This window comes from Gallus gallus, chromosome Z, assembly GCF_016699485.2.
Source record: "Gallus gallus isolate bGalGal1 chromosome Z, bGalGal1.mat.broiler.GRCg7b, whole genome shotgun sequence".
NCBI classification, from domain to species: Eukaryota; Metazoa; Chordata; class Aves; order Galliformes; family Phasianidae; genus Gallus; species Gallus gallus.
Genome location: NC_052572.1, coordinates 40683451 through 40706776, shown reverse-complemented (window position 1 = coordinate 40706776; position 23326 = coordinate 40683451). Strand labels below are relative to the sequence as shown.

Genomic DNA, 23326 nt, shown 5'->3' with positions numbered 1-23326 from the left:
GCAAGGCAGGGAAGCAATACTGACAGTCTCAAAGCAGCTATCAAAGTTCTAGCAGCCGTGGTTTAGGAAGAGAAAAGGTTATGAAAAAGTTAGATAATGACAATCCAAATGAAAAATCCCTCTCCTCACTACTGATTTTACATTCTCCACAAGCACTCTCAACGCTGCACAGTCTTCTGCTGTCATCACTCTACTTCCGGAAAAATGTGGAATTCATTTCAAACAGCAAACTGAAGGTTAAAGGGTGGGAAGAAGAAAAGGGAAGAACAAAAACAATAAAAAAATATTTCTCACTCTCCATACACTCAAAAAGACTTATATTTTTCTCTGAAGGTGACAGAACAGCTTTCACCAAAGTTTATACAAAAAGTTTAATGTTTACTTTTATACACTCTAAAAGCAGAAATATAAAACAAAAATTAAGGCCAATATTTAGTATACAGGAGATTTGTAGCACAAGTATTTAACAACTCTGTGGATAGATTAGACTAGTAAACACTGTAAGAGCTAATGAATAAGTTTGCCTGGGTTCAAAAATATTAGCAATGATTAACATGCCAAAACATAGATTCTTTATTTGTTAAAATAATTCTTTTCTGCTAATAAAATATATTTTTAAACTGCCAGATATTTTAAGTAGAGTTTTTTTAATCCCATTTATGCATATGTAGGTTTTTTGGGGTTTTCTACACCTGAGTATTCAGAAGAAAATCTTCCACTTCTCTATACTTCTGGCTCTTGCACAAATACTACACACTCAAGTTTTCAAGCTGACATCTCCAGAAGTGACCACGCCTAAACAATAATTCCATCTCAATTTACTCAACTGCTTTCCTCTACAGCTACCTTTTAAATATCAGGTAAGAATTTATCCTTGAGGAAGAGTAAGAACCAGCAGGTTTGTTCTTCATTATTCATTTCCTGACAGTATCTGCTCCTATAGAATACTAGTCAAGAATACAGAAGATTTTGCTGAATTAGAATGATACGTGAACATTTCAAATCAAGCCAGAACTATTTGAAAACGTTTTGCAGTGCTGTCACCTATGAAGCACATTGCTAAATTTCTTTCCACCAGTTCATCCCCCTGTCTCATTTTTCCACTACTTTCCCAGAAAGAAAAGCCATACCACTTAACTTCAAAATGTTAAACTTTCAACAGCCTCTTGGAGGAAATACTAACTTAAATGTTTCTGTTAGATCAGCAGCTTTACACATGTTATTTATTTAAACGTTTCTTAAGTTGTTCTAGATGTCTTGCATCAGTATCCTGTAGAATTAAGACAGTGGCTTTAGACTGAAATGGATTAAACTCTATAGTCATCAAACAACAGAGATCTATCAATTGTTTCTGACATCTTTCTAAACCATCCTTAAGCTTTGGTTGTAAAGCTGGATCTTTTCTCAACGTATGCATTTCAGGCACTGAAAATCCTATCAAACTTGTTAGAATATCGTCAGCAAAATCTACTTCAAGGTATGCAGAACCATCAGAAACTTTAGCTTTTATACCCCAGGACCCGTTACTGCTTGTGAGGTTTCCAGTAAGAGTTACAATAAAACACTTCACTTTCACAAGTGTAATAGTTTCTGGCTTTTTTGCAAGGAGAAGGGAAATGTATGTGAAAGGCGGAGAATCTAAATCAAGATCACATGCATTTCCCGGTCTGCAAAGAATGGCCTGCTGATCTGCTTCTGGATCAGTTTTTGAGGAGGATACAGGATCCTTGTTCAACTGCCTGCTGTCAGGAGCATGACGGGATTGACAGCTGCTCTCATCTGGGCCCAAATCATTCCGTCTTTCTTCATGAGGATTTTTCAAAAGAACAATTGCCGAGCTGCAGGCCTGAGATACACTGTTACACTGTAAAGAGCCACCAGTACTAGTTCCATCTCCAGTAGATACTGTTCTTGCCAGATTCTTTTGCTTGCTGGTAACTTCTACAGGCTTCTCACTTCCACATCCATCATCTTTTTCAGAAGTTTCATTTAAAGATGAGCCACAGGAGCTTCGGTATGTATGTGGAATTCTCTCAGTACTTAAATTTACATTTCCATTCCTGGCAACTGATGGCACTTCTTCCAGCTCTCTTTGGATTTCTTCTTCCAGAAGAATGTCATCTTCCAAAGGAAAGTCATTTAAAAAGGCATCATTGTACTCCACAGAAGGTGGAGTTTGTTCATCTGAACGAGGCAAAAGATTTACTGATTCCTGTTGTAAAGGGAATCCTGTTGTATTTTCATTGTATGTAGTGAGTGAACACGAGGTGGCACTAAAATTGTTGCTTCTACTGCAGTACCCACTTTCTAAAGATGTTTCATTGTTTAAAATAAAGTCATTATTTTCATCAAGACTGGCCAAGAGCTCTTCATCTGAAGGGCCTAGAGTTTGTCCTAATTCATCCACAGGACCTGGAACAATTTGTTCATGACCAGGCTGTCGAACAGAATCAGGGTTCTCAGCTTCTCCAAGTAATCTAGCAAGGACCCTTTCCTGAGAATACTCCTCCAGAAGAGCATCCACCTCACCACCCAACAGTTTTACGTTTTCTGGTTTAAGCAAAAGGACTCCAAGACGATATGCAACATTACCATGCACGGTGATTTTTGTTCCAGGTGGAAGGTTGCTATGGAGGACAGGCACTGGTTGATACTCCATGCCCTGGATTTGATGTATCCCATCAGTTAGCTGCAGCATCAGCATTCGGGTAGGCTTTGCTTCCCAGGGCTTCTGGAATGCCTGAGTATTGGCTGTTACTTCTTCATTTACAGTACTTTTCCCTCTGATCTTCTGCAACTGGGAATATGCTGGTTGGCTAACATCAAGCAATGAATCGATCTGCAAGGAGTAAAAGCCAGACAGCTCTCCTTTGGGGGCATCTAAGATGCCATCCGGCAAAATTGGATATTCCAAATCTCTTAGATCGGTAAGCAGCCATTGCTCAAACACCTGCCTGTTAATTTGAGCTTGACTTAAGTTACCACCACCATTTTCTTCCTGAATCCAATTAATACATGCTTCCAGCCATGTCAAAGGAACTTTAACGTGCCATGTGGATGAAAGCCAGGTTTCCACTCTTGCTGTGACGTTAGGTGTAGACATTTTCTTTCAAGCTAAAACAAAATCCAGAAAGACATATTTACACTTCTGACAACAGCTGAATTTATGACATATCTTTCACTTCTATAATACAGCAATTTGGTCTCATTTAGAATCCCAGCTATTCTAAGTGTGACAACATAGAAGCATCTTCAACTAGAAACACTTCCTCGGATACTAAAAATAAATATGCAATTCCAACATTAAAAGAAGTAAGTTTCAGCTGGCATCAGCAACCTGTGCAGTTTGCTCATGGAGGATCAGTATTTAGACTTCAACACCCAATTCCTCTTGGCAAGTCCTTCTTTCCTGGTGATTTAATCAGGAACATGCAACTGCTTCCCTCTTGCTGTGCATGGAAAGATCAGACCAAAACAACTTAAATTTCATGACCAGAGCTACGTACAAAAATGGTTCTCCTACTTATTTTTTGCTTTCTCTTGGGTGCTGCTATTAATGTTGAATTTACTTCAGGAACTGATCTGAGATGACTTTCTCCCATTCATGAACAGAGCAGAAGGTCCCCTCCACAACACAGATCTGCTCACTCCTGTGGCACTGGAGCTGAGAGCTTCAGGCCTGACAACAGGACAGTGTGAAATGCCTCTGCTATTTCGAGCCTCAGGGCAGGGCTTGACGGCAACACCTCACGGCAGTCAGCACCTGACGATCACCGGTGGCTAAAAGGCCGCAGCTTCTGCTGAGCTTAGGGAGTAGTTGTGAGTATTCAGGCTGCATGAGCGTGCCCGCAAATACTTCATCCCCAAGAAAGGGCGACAAAGGAGCTACACAGTGAAACCCAGCTGTCAGAGCACTCAAGATACACAACGCCTGGTTTTGGCCGCTATACCCTACAGCAATATAAACGTACACCGGCCCCAACGCTACCTAAGGCCCCACCACAGCACCACCAACGTGCAACCGCCTAGGCCGGGCTCCAGGGCTCCCAGCGGGCGTAGGAAGGCCTCAGGGCGCCTCCGACGCGCCCCGCACTTACCACAGCTGCAGCCCCAGCCCGAGCTGAGGGATTACTCCGAGCCCGCGCGCCGCGGCAGCCAATCACAGCCGCGGTCCAGATGCCGTTTTAGGCCTCGCGAGAGCCCCGCCCCCCCGGCGCCGGGCAGCAGGCGCCAGGCGGGGTTTTCTTAGGCGCCATTTTCTCCGCGCGCGACTAGGGTGCCGTCGGTCTCCTTCACCGTTTCCCGCCGTCTCCGTCGCCACCGCCGCTACCGGGGCGGCTTTCCGCCCGGCAGGTAGGAGCACCAGCCGGGCGCGGCGGGGTGGCGCGGGGCGGCCGGCAGCGGCCTCCCGAAAGCTGCCGGGCCGACCTCGCCGTGGAGCACTCGGAGGGCGGAGCGGGGGCCGCCCGCCGCGCTGACGGGCAGCGCTCTCCCCCAACGAGGCGGTGGCGGAGCCGCGCGGGGGGTGCGCGGCGGGACCAATCGCTGGGCGGCGGCGGTGGCGGAGGTGCGCGTTGGCGTTGGGGGCTGCTCCCCTTTCTCTGCTGTGCGCGCGGGGGCCGGCGGCGGCTGCAGGTAACGTCGGCCCCCGGCGAGATGCGGCGGGGGGCGTAGCGTGCCCTCTGGGCTTGGGGAGGTGGGCGCGGGGAGGCCGGGCTATACCGGGAGGAGCGGGGCCGCGCCGCGCCCCTCCGTGACACAGCGAGGCGAAAGGCCCGGGCGGACCGCGGCACTTAGGAGGGTCCCGCGGGGACCTCGGTGAGGCGGTGTGGAGGAGGAGGAGGAGGAGAGCGGGTCGGCCCCGGCGAGGAGAGGAGGATGCGAAGGGCGGTAGGGGCCCCGTACGAGCGGTGCGGCCGAGGCTGGCGGCGTTGCAGCGGCTGCTGTGGAGGGCGGGGGAGCGGCCGCCGCCTCCTCTCTGCGCCCGCCCTTGGTAACTCCGCGCCCGGGGCGAGTTGTCGGCAGTTATGGCGGCGGGGGGAGGGCGCTGGCGGCCGCGGCCTGCGCCGAGAGGCCTCGCCGGCACGGGGCGGTGCGCCCCGCGCCGCCGCCTGCCTCTTTCCAGAGCCCCTCTTGCCGCCAGGTCGTCCCGACCGGCGAGGCGAGAGCCGCCGGCCGCCTTCTTTGTGTTCCCCCGAGCGGGAGGGGGGCGATCTCCGTGCGGCCGCATGGTGGAGGTTCCTCCGCCGTCGGCTCCGCCTAGCAGCGGGCAGGCGCCATTGCAGCCGCCGCCATTTCTGCTGCGCTCCGCCGCCGCCGGGAGCCGCGGCTCGGGCTGCGGGTTACGTAACGGCGGCTGCCCGGGAAGCGGGCGGCGAGGGAAGAGCGGGACGGAACCGCGTCGGCCTGTTCTCGGGACTGCGGTCGCAATTGCGGCCGCTCGTGGACGCTTAATCCTCCTGCTGCTTATACGAACGTTGCGTTCGTCACATTAATGCCACCGGCTCGATTTACAGGGCAGGCACTGTAACGGAGGGCACCTTAAGTACACGTGACGGGGGAGATTTGGTGTGGGCGCTCAGTACAGGAAGCCGCGGGTGATTAAGCCCTGAACCACGATATTATATTTCATTCCCTTCCCTGCGGTGCTGAAGTTCTTGGGATGGTCGGAAGTAGAATAACCGGTGTTCACATGGGCTGACTGAACCTTGTAAAAATTTCTTTTGCCGCACATAGCGTTTTGGCAATGTCTGGTTGATAGTCGTTAGCTCATGCAAGGCAAAGGCCAACCTCTCTCGGGTAGGCGCTGCTCCACTGCTGCCGCCTGTCCCATACAGCGCGACTGTAGGCTGGAAGTACCTTTAAAAAGTTCGGCTCGCCTCCCTTCTTTCCTTTGTGGAAACCAGACTGTCTGACATTCACTGGAAATTAAACAATAAGTTACCAGGGAGACGAGTGGATTGTGTGGTGGTGCTATCTGTAGAAATTATATTTTGGAAGAAATTAAGTTGCAAAATTATTCCTGTCTGGTCTTGCAAGTATTTCCAGACGGACTTAATGAAAGAAGATATGTTAAAATGCCTGCTAGTTAGATGACACGAGATTTATAAAAAAATAATGTTAACAGTTACAAAAAACTTACTGTTTTTTTTTTATTTGAAATTGTTCAGAACTAAAAACTAGGAGCAGAGGAATTGTATTCTTCTCTTCTAAGTATCTGAAAATCACAGTTAATAACAGTAATTACCTAAAATGACCAAATGCTTGGAAACTATGATACTTAAGACTATAATTGTTTATTTGTAAGGTTACAGATCTGTTTAATATCACCTCTTAGTGGTGTCTTTGGCCTTCATACATTTTCTCATTTATAAAGAAGAGCTTTACAGAAAAAACTTGGGTCAGACTGTTTTTCTGGCTGTAGTGAGAATCGTAGCTGGAAGTGAGCAGAGTCACGACTCAACTGTGCTGTTTTCATAGGTTTTGGAAGTGATAGGCTGTTGGATTTTGACCCCGCCCAGAATAATTGAGGTTTTTCTCCACAAGGATATATAGCAGCGGTAAGTTCCAGAAGCAGGCATTTATCTTTTCTTTTTGTCTTCAGTGTAATGCGCATTTCACTTTCTTATGAAATAGGTATGCTAGTTCTTTTCTTCTTCAACAGGTTTTGTCTGCCAACCTAAGAAAAAAAGGTAATGGAGACTGAACAACAGGAGGAGACCTTCACCAACACAGAGACAAATGGTAAATTTTTTAAAGGACTACTTTTTTTTATCTGAATTAACCTTTTATAATTTCATTGTTTCTAAACATCTTGCAATGCTTTAATTGTATGAAATAAGCATTTATCAGCTCCAGTTTTGCATTCTGCATTAAATCTTTCCATTTCTTTGCCCTTTCTGACTTAATTTTGAAGCATCAAAGCATAATTTTTCTTTGGATGTTTTAGGAATTGCCTAAACGGCTGGAACTACATAAAAATATCAGTAATATTTCTTAACAGTATTTTTGCATTGCAGGAAGTTAGGGAGGTATTGCTGAGTTGATTCATGCCAGTTTTTCCAAACAACGTTTGAAACGCTGCTTTCCTGTTACTTCACTATTGTTTCACTGTTGGGCAAGCTACCTTTGAACTTTTTGGTTGGCAGGTTTTTCCTAGTTTTAAATTGTAAGAGGAAATACTGGGTAGGTGATCTGGTGTTGTTTTAAACAGCAAGTTGCTAATTTGTCACCAACCAAGTGTGTAATATTGCCATTTAAGTCATGATTCCTAGGTTCTTAAATGGGATCTCAATAACTGATGCAGGCTGATAATGTAAAAATCTGTTGGCTTGCTATGGATACTGAGATTGGATGTCAATAATTAGTGTTGGGCTGATAGGAAATGATGTGATAGAAAGAGGCTTATCTTGAAATTTGTTTCATTTTGTTTTGACTTAGAAAGTTAAATAAATGTTTGTATTTCCCCCCTATGGACCTTTCTACAGGCAAACGTCCTGCAGAAGATATGGAGGAAGAACAGGCCTTCAAGAGATCTCGGAATACAGATGAGATGGTTGAACTACGTATCCTGCTTCAAAGCAAAGTATGCCGTCTTTTTGTTATCACTTTGTTGTTGCTTATAGCGTTGTACAATACAGCTTTGACAAAGTGTAAGTTGGGACATAGGTTTATAAAGAACATACTTTATTAAATATAAAGTAAGTAGACATATTCTGAGTGTGCACGGATAGTAGTAAGGCTATTGCGGTGGAATTTTTTTCAGTAATTCTTTCAAAGGATAAGTTCTTGAGAATCTGCTAGTTTATTTATAGAAGACACAAATTCTGAAATAGAGCAATAGCAATGAACAGCTGTTTTTCTTATGTTTAGTGGATTGTTATTTTGGAGCAGAGGAGGGGAAAAGGGGTATGTGACTGCGCGTTAGCCTTCAGAAAGGAAGCAGTTCAGAGAATGGTCAGCCAGTGATTGTTAATTATGTGTGGGAGTTGAGATGAGAACTTATTGGGATTTTAGTAACTTTCACTGACAAATTTCCTAAATCTGTTCAAATGCACAAGCAGGAAAAAATGTGGGAATAATGCTTTAGGGGTTGCAATAGCTTCATGCACTAGTGTAAATTGTTGCTGTAAACTTGCTATGTATGAATTTCCTTTACCACTTACAGTTGTTAAGGATAATTTATGTTGTCTGAAGCATCTCAGTCTTTTGTGTTGGCACGGAGAAGTATCTGAAATCCGTGCAGCATTTCTGACCAGTAATCAAGTTACGTGGAAATGTTTGTGTGCTGTTAGCCTCAGGTATGAACTGCATGTAGTCCTTGAAATAACCTGTTAAAAATAAAATAAAATGTAGTTTTTCAATTGCTCTTCTTTGAACTCTGCTAGTTTACTTCCGTTGTTTCTTTAGAAGCCTTCAGAAAGTTAGTGATTGTTAATGTTTGTATGCTTTTTGCCAAATGTACTACTCTGAAAAGTCAGTTGACTTAAATAGATGTAAACCAAAGGAAACCCTTATAATTACCAAGAATGGTTCAGAGTGTAAAATTTGCAAACATTACATAAAAACAACCCAAAAAAGGTTAAATTAGGGAAATTGCTGATGTTCATGGAATCCCCTTTTTTAAATTTTAAATTTTTAGTCTTAACTGTGAGATAGCTCTAAAATATGCAGAATTATCAAGAAACTCAAATTTGGAATTAAAATAATATTAATTGTAAAACAAAATGCCCCTCCCTTAGAATAAGTTAGAGTTGTTGGTATTTTTCCTATGGACAGGCCTTATTAGTTTGTTTCTATTTGATCCAAACCTTTCAAAAGCAAACCCAAGTACCCTCCTGCTCTTTCACCCCCTGCCAACAGGGTAGTATGAAAGCAGATACACGATTCTTATTCTGAAGTTCAGAATTGTTGCCAAAATGTGACTTCTGAAAACTCTTTTTTTAGAACGCTGGAGCAGTGATTGGAAAAGGTGGCAAAAACATTAAGGCACTTCGTACAGACGTGAGTATATATGAGTTTGAACTAATTTAACACCAATTCTTTCAGAGCACTACATCGAAAGCTTGGTTGCATTCATATTTAGAAATGGGAGCCATTCAACTCTAGACACCAGTAGTCTAGCTACAATCTATCTGTAGATTGTTAGAGTAGGAAACTTAGTAATTAAAGCCCAGCTTGACTCGTGGGAGAAGAGGTTTATATTAAAACCTCTTTGTTTTGAATAGAATTCCACTAAATTACACACTTCAAATGAGTTAACATCCTAATGAGAAATACTGATGAAGCTTAAAGCCCTTAATTGTACCATTTCCCATATGTGTGAATCAATTGCAGTGCTGCTGAAACCATTGCAGGTGGCTGGCATAACCCAGTGATAGAGGAGTTCTTTAACTTCCTTCAAAAAAACAAGAACAAACACGCACGACAAAACAGGAAAATGGTCTGTCCATTCCTTTACAGCTTGCACATGAAACACAAAAGCATTAGTGTTAGGCTTACTTGATTAAAATATGGGCATAGAACAGTAGAGAAACACAATTCTATTACTTGGAAACACTTTTCAACAGTCACGGCTTACATGCTTATTCACATTTTATAGTGGGTTGACTCTTATGATTAGACACATGTTCAGCATTAATGTTATGTATTTATAAAACTTGGCAACGCTTCTTAAATTCTGTTTGTTTACACTCCTGTACTTAACATCAACTACGATTTCAGCAATTTTTTCAAGCAAAACTCTGTTCAACACAGCGTTTGGCAATGTCTCAGTGCAAATCTGTTCCACCTAAGGTCATAAATACAGCAAGTAGGTTTAAGCTGAAATGGTCAGGAATCATACATACGCTCTCTTTGGCAGCTAGTGGTTTTCTCGTATTTTTATTTTTCTTTTTTGTTTATTTTTTCTTTTTTTTTTAATAATTAGTACATCACCTAAGTCCAGATAATTTAGACTGGTCTGGAAAACTAACATTCCCTACTAGCCCAAGGTCTTCGTAGTATCAGTCTTGACAGGTTTTGTGTCTACCCTCATGAGCCAGCCTACTACTCAAGCGCCATATGTAAAAAGTTAGTTCAGTCAGTCAGAGTGACTCATTTTTAAGGTCCACACTGATAAGCCACAGTCAATGTAGCAGTCCGTTATTGTGCTAGCCTTCAGAACAACGTAAGCTTGTTTCATTAATTGAGAGTAATGAGTATAGTTTGTATTAAATTAAAATTTATTGCTTTTCCCCCTTTTCCCTCTCCTTGTTTTTTTGGCCATATATCTCCGTTGCCCATGTACTGGATCGTCTTGCCCCTGCGTTGCCCACCATGACGTTGGCCCATCCGCCCCTGAACGCCCATGTGAAAACCCTGGTTGGCTATGCCCAAAAATGTGCTCGTTGCCAAACGGGTACCATACTTGACAACTTCCGATTGAATACCCATGCCCAATGCCAACATCCACGAACGCCAATGACCAATGCAGTACAATGCCAGTGTTTCAGTCCCAGACAGCAGTGGCCCCGAGCGGTATGTCCCAACAGTTTATGCCTCACTGCCTGATTAGAAAGAGAGAAATGTATTTTATTACCTGCCTTTATATAATTAAATAGTATCCCCTTATAGACGGTGTATTGTTTTTTTTCAAGTTTTCTGTCTTATTTTCCCCATTAAGTCTTTTTGTCACTGAACTTTTACGTGAGTTGCCCACCCAAACAATCCACTAATTTTATTTCAATGGAAGGAGCACAGCTTCAAGTGTTGCATATTCGCTGCATTGTAAATCAAATTGTTTCAAAGTAGTCTCTCGCTCTGTCTTTGTGGCCCACCTTGCTCCCTCAACATTGCCTGTTCATAATTATTTCCGATGAAATGCTAACTCTGGTTCACTTTCCTTCACTTCTCATTTGTATTGTCCTTTTTTTGTCTTGCATTTGTATTTGTTTTCTTGCAGAGCCCATTAGTAATCTAATTTCTAACTGGTATCATAACCTTACTCCAGATACAGTGTTCACCACTTGCATATCCCCACTTATACTACGAGAAGGTGTGCCAGTTTTACCAATGTAACAGCGAGGGTATCCTAAATTAGTGGTGGCGGGGAACATGAATATTCACTTCTGCTTTCAGTTCTGCGTCAATTTCTTGCCCACTTAATCTGAGCCCTTCCAAAAGCCCATTCTCTCTCTCTTTCTATCTCTCTCTGTCTCTCTGCAAGACCTACCTAATCTTAAATTTATCATGCATATGTATTGGCTATAAACAAAGATGCATGTGGTCTGAATTCAGAAAACAGGTTTACTTTATTTGGGGAATACTGACTAAGTTCTTCAGTGCAGTAAATCTTGTTAGAATTTAAGTATCATTATGAATAAAAAATTTACTTCTGCTTCTTCTTTTCACCTTCTCCATGTTGTCTGGCACTGTGGGTTCTGACAGCATCTTGAGTATAAGTGCAGATATAGAGACAATTGGAGAAATCTTGAAGAAGATTATCCCTACTTTAGAAGAGGTAAGCTTCTTAACATTTTTATTCTTTAGACCCACAAGGTTTGCTTTTAAAATGAGATAATTCTAGGTGATTTGCTGCTTTTTAATACATTAAATTAAGAAATACAAAACAAAAGCCTTTTAAAGAAGGAATATGACCTTCAAACTGCGTGTTGGCATCTTTTTTTTTTTTTTGACATGTGACAGAAAGAGTGGTCTCTAAACACTCAATGAGTATTTGGAGCATCCTTCCCCTTCCTCCTGCTTTCATAACACTTGCCTCCTAACTTTTTTAGTTTCCAGTTTGAAGTACTAGTGTTCTCATTTGTACCCTGCCTTGGTTTTTTAAACTGGTCGCACTGTTTGCTATCTTCTGAAATTATTACAGAAAGTTGTGCAGTGTCGTGAAAGAAGTAATGAAGATGATCTTGACATCAGTTCATGCTGAGGGAAGATACTATCATATCAAAGAAAATAAAGGGTTACAATTCTGCAGTTGTCTAAAATCATGCTACCATCTTTGGAGAAAAAAAAATTGTCTCTTATTTCCTTCTTTAACGTGTATTTCTGACAGTATCAACACTACAAAGGCAGCGACTTTGACTGCGAGTTAAGACTTCTTATTCACCAGAGTTTGGCAGGAGGAATTATTGGTGTCAAGGGTGCTAAAATCAAAGAACTCAGAGAGGTACTGTTTCCTGTTCTTCCAAGACTTGGGTTTTGTTCTGTGTGTTTTGTGTTCATAAAGAGTAAATGTAAGTATTCTCAGTTTGATAGCTCCTTACTACCACACTGTGTGTGATTTCTGTATCCTGGGATGAATTTTTATTGGAAACACTCATAAATAAAGAGATGATTAATAGTAGAGCCTAGTTCTTCTCTTCAAGCTTTCAAACAACGTTACTGGTGGAGTAGTGTTTATAAAGGATACTTCTAAAATTTAAAAATCTCGTCACTCCTGGAAGGATCTACTGTATAGGCTAGGTTCCTTGGAGTGAGGGCTGGACATGCAAAATGATTTCAGGTGAATCCATTTCCACACACTCTCATGATGATAATGCAGAAGATGTTTGAATATCTATCTGAAACTTGAAGACCATTGTTTTCCTTCAGTGAAGGGATGAAGGTTTTGTTCAAAACAGCTAATGGTCTCTGTGAACGTACAGACCTTTGTTCTCTGTCCTTTCTTTGTATTGTGTGAGAGGCAGTTTCAGATCAGTTCGTATATAACCTGATAACTCTGTATGCTGAAAAAGGCAAGGTGGCTAGGCATGTAATCCTAGCAACATCGCTATCTTGTATCCAAAGGATGTTTTCCTGACAAGTGAAAGTTAATAAAACCCACTTGCAATGGATGTAAGGTCTTTGTTAGTATTTAGTTTAATAATGGCATACATTAGCCATAAATAACAGAGGAAGAAATGAACTTTTTTTCCTCTTGAAATAAAAATATATGATTATAGAGCTTTAAAGTATACATTCCTAAAATTAAAATTATTGCAAGATCTCAAAAGTAAGAAAGTACTTAAAATAACTGGAAATTCAATTGACTTTGGAATTGTTTATTTAAAAGATGTTTAGTGGGCATTCTACCCATTTTATTTTCAATGAGTTTATAAAGCTGTTTGTAATAATAATATTTCAGAATCTTGTATTTTCTTTTCAATAGAACACTCAGACCACCATTAAGCTCTTCCAAGAATGTTGTCCTCATTCAACTGACAGAGTGGTGCTTATTGGTGGAAAACCTGATAGAGTTGTTGAATGTATCAAGATTATTTTGGATCTTATCTCTGAGGTAAAGTTCATTACATTTGATTTTATTCCTTTTTTGGGCGGTCCTGAACAATAGGAATCACTTGGTTGGAACATTACATCTTTAAGTTTCTGTTCTGAATTCAGTACCTCCTACTTTTCCAGTAGCAAAGTGCTGGAATCCGAGGTGTTGAAGTAGTTGCTGTTTTCCAGAATCAGGATGCACTGAAGCAATTTTTATACTAGTGGGACATTATTCATGCTTCACTTAATGTTAATGCAAAAATTGAAGATCAAGGCAACTGATAAGTAATAGCAGTTCCTCTATCATTATTAAGTTTACAGGAAACTCATCACCTCTTCCTTTCTTACAAGCATTGTGAAATCAAAAGTAAGATCTAAATGCATAAATTCACTTCTGTACGTGTAATATATTTAAATATGCTAATTATAATGGTGCTAATTTCTTGTTTGTTCATTTTAGTCTCCAATAAAAGGACGGGCCCAGCCTTATGATCCCAACTTCTATGATGAAACATATGACTACGGTGGCTTCACTATGTTTGATGACAGAAGGGGACGTCCAGTAGGCTTTCCTATGCGTGGGAGAGGAGGTTTTGATCGAATGCCACCTGGCCGTGGTGGACGACCTATGCCTCCATCAAGAAGAGATTATGATGATATGAGCCCTCGTAGAGGACCTCCACCACCTCCACCAGGTCGTGGTGGCAGAGGCGGCAGCAGAGCTCGTAATCTTCCTCTTCCTCCTCCACCACCTCCTCGTGGCGGGTGAGTTGTTGCATAAATGCATTGTATAAAGCTTAAGTTGCATTGAATTGTGTTCACGTTCCCAGTGTTTGCTTCACACTTCCATGCTGGTAGTGATTACAGAAGATTGTGTATATATTCCTCTGAAGCACTTTGAAATGTATTGGAATTTATTTTCTGTACTGTAGCATGCAGCCTGCTAGAACTGGGGCCATTGTAGGGTTCTTTATGTCATTCTCTACCTGGCTAAACTAGTTACGGTTTAAGGTGTATGAAAATCATGAGTGTGAAAATTTGAATGAGAATGTAGGAAACCTGTTCATGATGCAATTTATGTGATGTTTTTTCATTTCAGAGATCTGATGTCTTATGACAGAAGAGGCAGACCAGGAGACCGTTACGATGGAATGGTAGGAGTTTAGAATTCACACTGTTGCATTTTATAAGCACAGTTCAGCACATGGTTGTCTGAAGGTACTTGTTGCTGAACACAAGCACTTGCATAGTGTTTCCTCTGTAAAAGCAGTCCCTCCTCCAAAGGAGTGTTTAGGAAATAAGGATTTTGTAGGACAAGAACCTTAACTTCCCCTGCTGCCACTCTCTGCCATCAGTGTCACAACAAGTTCTACTGTGCTTTATCCTGCAAGTTTTTGTACACTGACATTCTTTTAGATTTTCTTTTTAGAGAAAATCACAGAAATAGGAGATGCTAGGCTTTTCACCTTATTTTATTCGTGGAAGCAGTCTTAACACACATTAAAAAAGACAACTAAAGATCAATAGTATTTTATATTTTGTTTACTAAACTTTGTGACACTGAATTAAGTACATTTAACCATATTAGTGCTAGTATCTGCTTGGGGGGGGGGGGGGTGGGGAAGAAAGGGGAAGGAGGGTGGAATCATAGTTTATGGAAACTGTAAGAACTACCCTGACACGCATCTTCTCCAGCAATCATCTGTAGTTGTAATAGATTCCTGTACTTGTAATAGGAAGAAAAACCACAGCTATCTGTGGTAACATTTTTTTTTTTACTTCAGCTTTGTTGGGTACCTTTTTTAAAATGACAGATGAGATGAGATTTTTTTCAGGTTTTTATAAAATATTCTTTAAATTAATGAATGAAGAAGAAATAAAGAGGAAGTATCAATAAATGGGTTTTACACATCTCTTCCTTCTGGGAGTAAGAGTTACTGGAAGTACGTATTACAAGAATGCTGGATGCTCACTAGAAGTCATGAAATTAAAGTCTTGCACTTAAGATATACTAAAAAGTGTTGCCTATACTACTTAACGTCCTAATAAACCAGAAGAATCAAGAAATATACAAAAATAATTATTTATATGTATTCATAGGTTGTCAAAGCTGAGTTTTTGTTTTCATATTTACAGTTTGAGAAGGTCATCACAAATACATATAAATATGGCAGCTTGGCCTTTCTTGGGTAGCTGGTTCAGCACAGTCTTGCTTAGGTTTATTCCCAAGTGGTAATGTGTTCTAGCTTTGTTCCCTTTGAGATAGAATAGAAAAACTGTATGGATTCCTGTTCGGTCTGTTAATCTGAAAATTGACCTTTACTTTCTTGACTTGAGTGTCCATAGGAAAGTGTAATCACATTTATTTATTTTCAAAGATCAAAAACTGCTTTGTGTATTGTGTAGATAAAGCAAAAAGGCAATAGTAGATGCTCTTCTCAGGCAGACGCCTCCAAAATCTTAAGAGATGGTAAAGAGTCATAATTTGCCAGTTCTGTCTTTTAGTAAAGGAACAAATTTGCAGTAGTTAAAAGACCATTAAGACTGAATGTTGAACCATGAATTTTTGGGATGCTGAGAGAAGACATTGATAGCCTTGTAAATTCTGAGATGAAAATAACTTACATTTTAATAGAATGTTAATTTTCCTTGTCTGTGGTAGCCTGGCTTGCAGCTGTAATTGTGTGCTGCTTTTGCAAGGGTTCATTTGACATACTATCTCTGTTCTGAAGGTTTTTTCTGAAGGACCGGTTTGTACTGTTTCTTTTAAAAAATTATACTTGTCAGTCTTGTAACTACTCCAGATCAAAGGCCCGTGGACCATGAAAACTATTCTGAGAACTGGAAAAAAATTGAATATGTTCTTTCTTTTTTAACGTCCCTAGTCCCATGGCTCTTTCAAATACATAAATGCACACAAACCTATCAGCAGTGGTTGTGGATGGACCCGCAGTAGGCAGGGAAGCACCACTCAGCCATTCACTCATTTCCATTCTGCTGTGGATAGGTGGAGAATTGGGAGGGTGAAATTGTGAACTTGTGGATGAAGATAAAGATAGCTTAGTAGGTAAGGCAAAAACTGCACACAGCAAAAGCAAAACAAGGAATTCAATCACTGCTTCCCAATGGCTGGCAGATGTTCAGCCATTTCCAGGAAAGCAGAATTCCATCACAACTAATGGTTTCTTGGGAAGACAGACGTGTAGGAGGACTTTATGAAATGCTCCTTTTCCCTCCATTCACTCACAGCTTTTGTTGCTGAGCGCAGTATAGTATAGTGCGGAATATCCTTCCATTTGGTCAGTTTGGTTTTGCTGCATTTCAACTACTTGTGTACTTCCAGCCTGCTCGCTGGAGGAGTGTGAAAATCAGAGAAAACCTTGACTCTCTAAGTGCTGCTCATTAGTAACTAAAAAATAGAGTCATCAGGTTGTTCTTATCACAAACCTAATGCGTAAACCTGAAGTTTAGTATCATACAAGCTACTGTGAAGAAAATTAGCTCCATCTCAATTCAAAATGGTAGAAAAAATGGATAAACATAAAAAGCTATTTTTTTTTACTCTCCTTCCCCCTCCCCTTATTTTAGCTTAATTGATAAAAATTTTATAGTAGTAAACGTGATAAAATTGAGGTTTATAGAGAATTAAAATGAAATACATCTCTTAAATGGGCTGCATCTTCAGAAACTTTCATGGAGTGTATCTCCATTGTTGGTGTATCTCCATTGTTGAGGTAATTTGCTCCTTCAGATGATTCCTACTTTTTTTTTTAACTTACGCATATGTATATACATACATTCCTGTATAAACAGTGCGGTAAGAGTTCATACGCTTCTGAACGCAAATACCATTAATGTTTCAGACATTTGACGCAAACCATGTCAAATACTCTTCCTTTACTAATTTTTACATCTCTTTTATTTACCTAAGTAGGGAAGAAATGGAAATTTCTAGGATGGGTAACAGAATAACAGGTTTTGACATAGATGAGGACCGTATGCATCTTCTATAATAAGCAATAAAAGTTAATACATTATTATTCATATTGCACTTACACTGCCTTACCCAGCCAGTGTTTCATCTGATTTCCATTCTAGTACCAGTAGTGGTTAGCACCAGTGAGTCTATAGATTAGAGGATTTGGTTATGTGTCTTAAGATACTTTGCAGCTAGGGTTTTACAAGCTGTTTTTAAATTGTGCAGGTGAACTTTCAGTCTCTGTGCTGTTTGTGTCCTATGTTACAGATCATTTTTAACCCTGCAAAGGTCTATGCCTTAATAGTATTTGGGAAACTATATTTTTATAATCTCCTGTTTTTCAGTGCTTCCTATAGAATTCTGAAAGCACTATATATTGTGTGCTGTAAAAACATAATTAAATTTCCAGTGTAGATAGGAAGCAATATATTGCTCATATATTGGTTATATTAGGTAGACAGAAATAATTTAGTAGGACATGAGAAGCAGTGTCCTTAATCTGCTCCTGGCACCAAGGTGATCCCTGATAGGTTAGCATTAATAAACATTTTTTAAAAACATACAGGATAAATGTTACTTTCATATCAGAATAATACTTTTTTCATGTATAAATTTAGTACTTTAAGAAGAGGTTTAAAAAAGAAAAAAAATAAGTCTGTTCATGCTTTGCTGTTAGTTGTCTGTCTACTTAAGTTAGAGGAAAACAGGTTACACTGCAGTAGAAGTGAGAGTGACCAGATACAGTTCCCTTAAGTTGAAAGTAAAAGGTAACAAGTCTTGTAATTTGTCTAAGCCTTGTACTTTTTGTCTCTGTTATACTACAGGTAGTTCGGAAAAGTTTATATTGGGTTTGTTTGCAACTAACCTTTAAGTCTCTAAGACATGGACTTATACCTGTTCTTTTCTTCCTCTTATGTTTTGTCTGGAAGATGATGCAGTGTCATGTGGATGCCTGTGATGACATGCAGCCACCAGAGCTGGTAAGTGTCCCTGATCTTCTTTTCCAAGAACTTTCATTGAATTGGTTAAGTGATAAAGGTTTTTCTTCAACTTGAATATAGTAAGTGGCAGCTTTCATCTGTTGAAAAAAGTAAACCTTCTGACTCAGAACTTTCTGGCAACTTGTCCTAACAGTGTGTCATGTACATGTTCTGCTAATAGAAGTATGAAAGTATGTAGCAATACAGCCTGAAGAGAGGAATTTTTTTTTCCATTGTATCTTTTATAACCTGTTTCAGTGTTTTAAACAGTAATGTTTAATCCATAACCAGTAAATTATAATTGCAAATATTTAGGATATGTATTTTGTATTGATTCCATTATGTTGCTTTCTCCCGTATCAAATAGCAAATATTAAAAGTTGCCTCCTACTGTTGGTGCATTTGAGATTATTCAGTTTGAACAACAGGTTTTAGGAACGGAAGTTCTGGCAGGGTTCATTAAGTATTTGCGCTGTCTAGAAGTTGTCAAAAGCCATGGCAGACATTAAACATCAGTTCTTAACCTCACACAAACACTGCAACTGTATTACTTAACTGCTGTCAAATTCATTTGCTGTCCTGTAGTCTTGGGGGGAGTAGTGGAAATGATAATGGATTGTTCTTTATAACAGTTTAGCCTAAAAAAGGGCTTCTGTAAGTAAACAGCGGCAGAGATGTGTTTGTAAATCTGCAGTATGCTACTCTGATCGCTCTCTGAATTAAGTCTTAAGCAGTGCCCTTTTTTTTCTTACATATTGTACTCGTATTACAAGCTTTATTATGCTGTATTATAATCCATGCTGCTAAGCAGTATGATTACACTATATATAGAGTACTCTAAAACAATTAAAGAAGAGGTGAGAGAAGTAAGACTGTTTGAACTGGCTTGGGAGGAATCTCATCGATGTATGTAAATACTTAAAGGGAAGTTGTGTAGAGGATGAAGCCAGGTACTTTGCAAAGGTACCCAGAGCCGTTACAAGAGACAGTGGACAAAATCTGGAACACAAGAGGTTTCCTCTGAACACCAGGCAACACTTCTTTACTGTGCTGGTGACAGAGCATTGGCACAGGTTGCCCAGAGAAAATGTGTAGTCTCCTTGGAGATCTTCAGAAGCTGCTTGGATGTGTTCCTTGGCACCCTACTCTGGGTGTTCCTGCTTGGGCAAGGGTTGGCACTGATGGACTCAGAGGTCCCTGCCAACCTCAACCATTCTGTGATAAGCTCAAGAATTTCAATTTTAATGTCCCAAGAAAGTAGAAGATAAAAGAGTTTTCTGAGAAAAGTTGTTGCATTAGTACTTCCTTAGTCTTGTAGGTGTGATCTGTTGACCTTACCTGGCTGCTAGGCTTTGTCTCAGCTGTGCTCTTGCTTTCCCTCCTCAACAAGACGAAGGCAGAAGATAAGATTAAAAAGCTCATGGTATGAGATAAAGACAAGGAGACAAATTACCAAGTGCTGTCACCCAGTCTGGGAAAAATTATGTTATAGGCTCTCTGTGGCCTGCACTTTCCTTCAGGGCATGTCTGCCTGCTGTGGCATGGTATCCTCCACAAACTGCAGTGTGGATATTGGCTCTCACGTGATCCTCTGTAGACTGTAGTGAAGCAAATGATGATCTCCTTCACAGACTGCAGAGGAATCTGCTCTCATGGTCTGGAGCACTTCCTGCCCACACCGCTGTACTGTAGTCCTTATGTCCTTGGTGTCTGCGGTATTCTCTCTCTTGCATCTTTCCTTTCTTATTCCTCTCCCACAGCTGTTACATGGCATTTATTTATTTACCTATTTCCCTTTCTTAAACATGGTATCACAGAAGTACTACAGAATCTGCTTTTGCCAGCAGTGGGTCTGTTTTGGAGCTAGCTGTTTTAGCAGAACAGAAGTAACTCGTGTCATGACTATCTGTTTTAAGAAAGAAAGGACTATCACATAATTGAGAGACAAGTTACAGAGCTATATTTAGAGTTGAGCTTTGTTTTAAGATATAGGTGAATGGAGTAGGAGGGTTGACAGTCACTGGTAAATGTTTGGTCACCAAAATGAGGCTTTTGTCTCTTCTGAGCTATATTGATAGTATTAATGAAGCTGTTCTCAAATCTCTTGATTTGAAAGTTAGTAGTAGGCAACCATCAAGCTGTCTACCAGCAGCTGAATTAATAAGATTCCTTGGTAAACTGCTATGTCTGGATTGTTAATGTCATTTTCTGTCTTGCCTCCTTGAGGTTTTGACAAGGCAGGACAAGAGGTTAATATTTGCACCCCATTTGTTTCATCTTGCCGTGAGAGGTTTACTGGGGAGAGGTACCTGGTATATTTTTGCACTTTTATATTGCTAGTAATGTGGGGCGTTGAGATTTCTGCATAAAATAGGCTCAGAGTTAGCAGTGTGTTACTTAAAACGTAAACATGTTAATGAAGCATGGCTATTCACTACTTATGTGTTTTCCTCTTTCTGTTACAGTTTGAGGGTGGCTCTGGATATGGTAAGTTTTTATACAGAACCTTGATACATAACTAATTATGAAGTTATCAAAGGGCTTGGTACATACGTTTAAATCAGACTATTCTTATGCAGGGGGTCGTGGTTCATATGGAGATCTTGGAGGACCTATCATCACAACACAAGTAACAATTCCCAAAGATGTAAGTAAAGTGATCTTGCTTTTAGCTTGTTTCTTTAAGATAAAGTCACAGAGATACTCAGAACAATTTTAATAGTTAATATTGAATAATAACAGTGGTCCATGTAACTCCTTTTTTAAAATGATGAGCCAGTTCTCCCAATTTTATCCCACCTGCGTTTCTGTACTTGGTATTGGGAAGGGAGATGTTTTGAGACTGTAAAGGAGGAAGCTGCCATTGCAGCTCCTAAAATTAAACTCATGCTCAAACACTGCTGGAACTTCTTGAATAGTTATGTCAAGATAAATAAGTAAATGAATGCTTTGCTTTCTCCCTTAGCTGGCAGGATCTATTATTGGAAAGGGAGGCCAGAGAATCAAACAAATAAGACATGAGTCTGGAGCTTCAATCAAAATTGATGAACCACTAGAAGGCTCAGAAGATCGGATTATCACTATTACGGGAACACAGGACCAGATACAAAATGCACAATATTTACTGCAGAACAGGCAAGTTGAAGTTTAATGTTGTTCTCACTGTCAGTTTTAAATTGATTTTTTTTTCTGGTGCGTTCTAAGTTTCTTCTCTGTAATAGAGGTTTTTGGAAGGCAGGTTTTAAGTAACTGTTTGAACCTAACTTCTCCAGTGGTAGTTCTGTCTTGATTCTTCTCCGTTTTCCATTCTAACTAAAATGAAGACACTCTCAAAACTAATTTGCTGGAAGACACTTTAACCAAGCAGTCCTCTCATTTCTCTGGTGAAAACTGCTGCAAAAACAAACAAACAAACAAAAAAACCCAAACTACTTGTAATAAATTACATAGAGCCTGTAGAAAATGTAGAAGATTTCAGTGGATGTTGGTCTAGTTCTGTGTGGAAGACTAGTGATTTTGTTGTTTTTAGATAATTAAATTGACAACAAATCACAGTCTGCCATATGGCACAGATCATGCCTCTACAGGACAAGTTGCAATCAGGACAATTTGGTGCTGTTAAGCAGCATTTCACACCTTGCTATAGCGTTACTTTGTAATTTCTGCCACATACAAATAACTGCTTCAGATATAACTTGCTAAGTTTCGCTTTATTAACACGGTAGCTATCGTAGCAGATTTTAATGTTTAACTTCAGTGCTCTGCTTCCGATCATTAATACCTAAGTGTGCCTAAAATATTCGTATGTGTATATTTATATATTTATTTACTAGCATTTAATCTTTTGTAACTATTTTTAAATGTATTACAAGTTTTTGAAATGTAACGTGTTCTAAGAATGTCATTGTTAATGTTGATGCAAGATGTATGGTCAATCATTCTAATACATGCTTTTTTCTTTTTCTTTTATAGTGTGAAGCAGTATGCAGATGTTGAAGGATTCTAATGCAAGATTATTTTTTCTTTTTTATAGTGTGAAGCAGTATTCTGGAAAGTTTTTCTAAGACTAGTGAAGAACTGAAGGAGTCCTGCAACCTTTTTTTTTTATCTGCTTCTGTTTAAAAAGCCAACATTCCTCTGCTTCATAGGTGTTCTGCATTTGAGGTGTAGTGGAATCTTTGCTGTCCACCAGATGTAATGTTTTAGTTCCTTACAAATATTCTGGGGGAGGGAAAGGGCGCGCGAGACTAACATTGAAATTTTGAAACAGCAGAGAGAGTGAATATCATTTTTGTTCACTGTTGGTGGTAAATTGTAATGTTTCTTTGTAACTGTTGTGAACACCCTGCTTTTATGTACACTGTACCTTTTGAAGGGGGAGAATACTGGTAGTCCACGTGTCCTTGGCATCCTTTGAGAGCAGTGTGCAGAATGTAATGGTCTTTTGTAAGAAACATTTTTGATTTTTTCAATAAATTTAGTGAACCTATTCTTGGTGGTCATCTCTCTTTAGATATAAATAAGGTAACATCTAAAATCAGTACACCCTTTTTTTCCCCCCCCCACGAGAAAATGCATAAGTGAAATTTGCTGTTAAGCTTGCTTTTATGCTTCTTTGATATAGATGGAGCAATGTGGGATTTTTTTTTTTTAACGACAAAATGTGTGAAAGCAATGGCTCAGCTTTGCTATTTGGGGAGAAAATGCAAAAATGTTCATGTGAACTTAGTGTAAAATGACTTTCTGCAAGTGTTTGGCCCTCTTCGCAGTACCTCTATATATTGGTGACAGTATATAAATAAAATATTTAAAAACTTTGTGATGTCACTGAGTAAGCAGTGGTAAAGCACACTGGTTCTAGACAGCTCGCTTAATGCAAATAACACTTAGAAATGGCAGTTGGTTAGCTGTTCTCAGAGCTTTCATTTGTATGAGGTAGGCATTCTTAAGAATTGGCAAATTGACAGTATATAACTGTAACCTGTTTTTGTTGTATACAAGACTTAACCCTGTTTGATTTCCCTGCTGTATGTTTAATGCCATAGGAAATATGTGAGAAATAAAAAAAAAAAAAGAAAAAAGAAAAAAAAAAAGAAAAGCCTCCTGAATA

The 23326-nt window shown here is 40.0% G+C and overlaps 2 protein-coding genes and 1 non-coding gene across 16 annotated transcripts; 2 read left to right on the top strand and 1 right to left on the bottom strand.

The window, feature by feature from the left end:
- Positions 1 to 300: 300 nt before the first annotated feature.
- RMI1 (RecQ mediated genome instability 1) lies at positions 301 to 4157 on the bottom strand. Of its 2 annotated transcripts, none has more exons than XM_040655633.2 (2): positions 3989 to 4157; positions 301 to 3114 (listed from the first exon to the last, which is right to left on the bottom strand). In XM_040655633.2, the coding sequence occupies exon 2, from the start codon at positions 3101 to 3103 to the stop codon at positions 1220 to 1222; it is 1884 nt and encodes a 627-aa protein (XP_040511567.1). In that variant the 5' UTR covers positions 3104 to 3114; positions 3989 to 4157; the 3' UTR covers positions 301 to 1219.
- Positions 4158 to 4248: 91 nt separating this feature from the next.
- HNRNPK (heterogeneous nuclear ribonucleoprotein K) lies at positions 4249 to 22705 on the top strand. 13 transcript variants are annotated; one of them, XM_004949203.5, is made up of 16 exons: positions 4249 to 4353; positions 6481 to 6560; positions 6665 to 6744; positions 7488 to 7585; positions 8947 to 9003; positions 10475 to 10518; positions 11428 to 11500; positions 12053 to 12166; positions 13148 to 13276; positions 13718 to 14022; positions 14357 to 14411; positions 18166 to 18216; positions 20682 to 20703; positions 20781 to 20863; positions 21182 to 21351; positions 22250 to 22705. In XM_004949203.5, exons 3-16 carry the CDS (start codon positions 6696 to 6698, stop codon positions 22278 to 22280), a joined length of 1281 nt encoding a protein of 426 aa, XP_004949260.1. In that variant the 5' UTR covers positions 4249 to 4353; positions 6481 to 6560; positions 6665 to 6695; the 3' UTR covers positions 22281 to 22705. The 13 variants fall into 13 exon arrangements, with proteins under 13 accessions (XP_004949260.1, XP_004949259.1, XP_015135858.1 ...); XM_004949202.5 differs by having other exon boundaries at positions 22189 to 22705; XM_015280372.4 differs by having other exon boundaries at positions 7476 to 7585; positions 22189 to 22705.
- MIR7-1 (microRNA 7-1) lies at positions 21695 to 21803 on the top strand. The gene has a single exon (NR_031495.1). It is a non-coding gene; the product is annotated as a microRNA 7-1 (primary transcript).
- Positions 22706 to 23326: the final 621 nt, after the last annotated feature.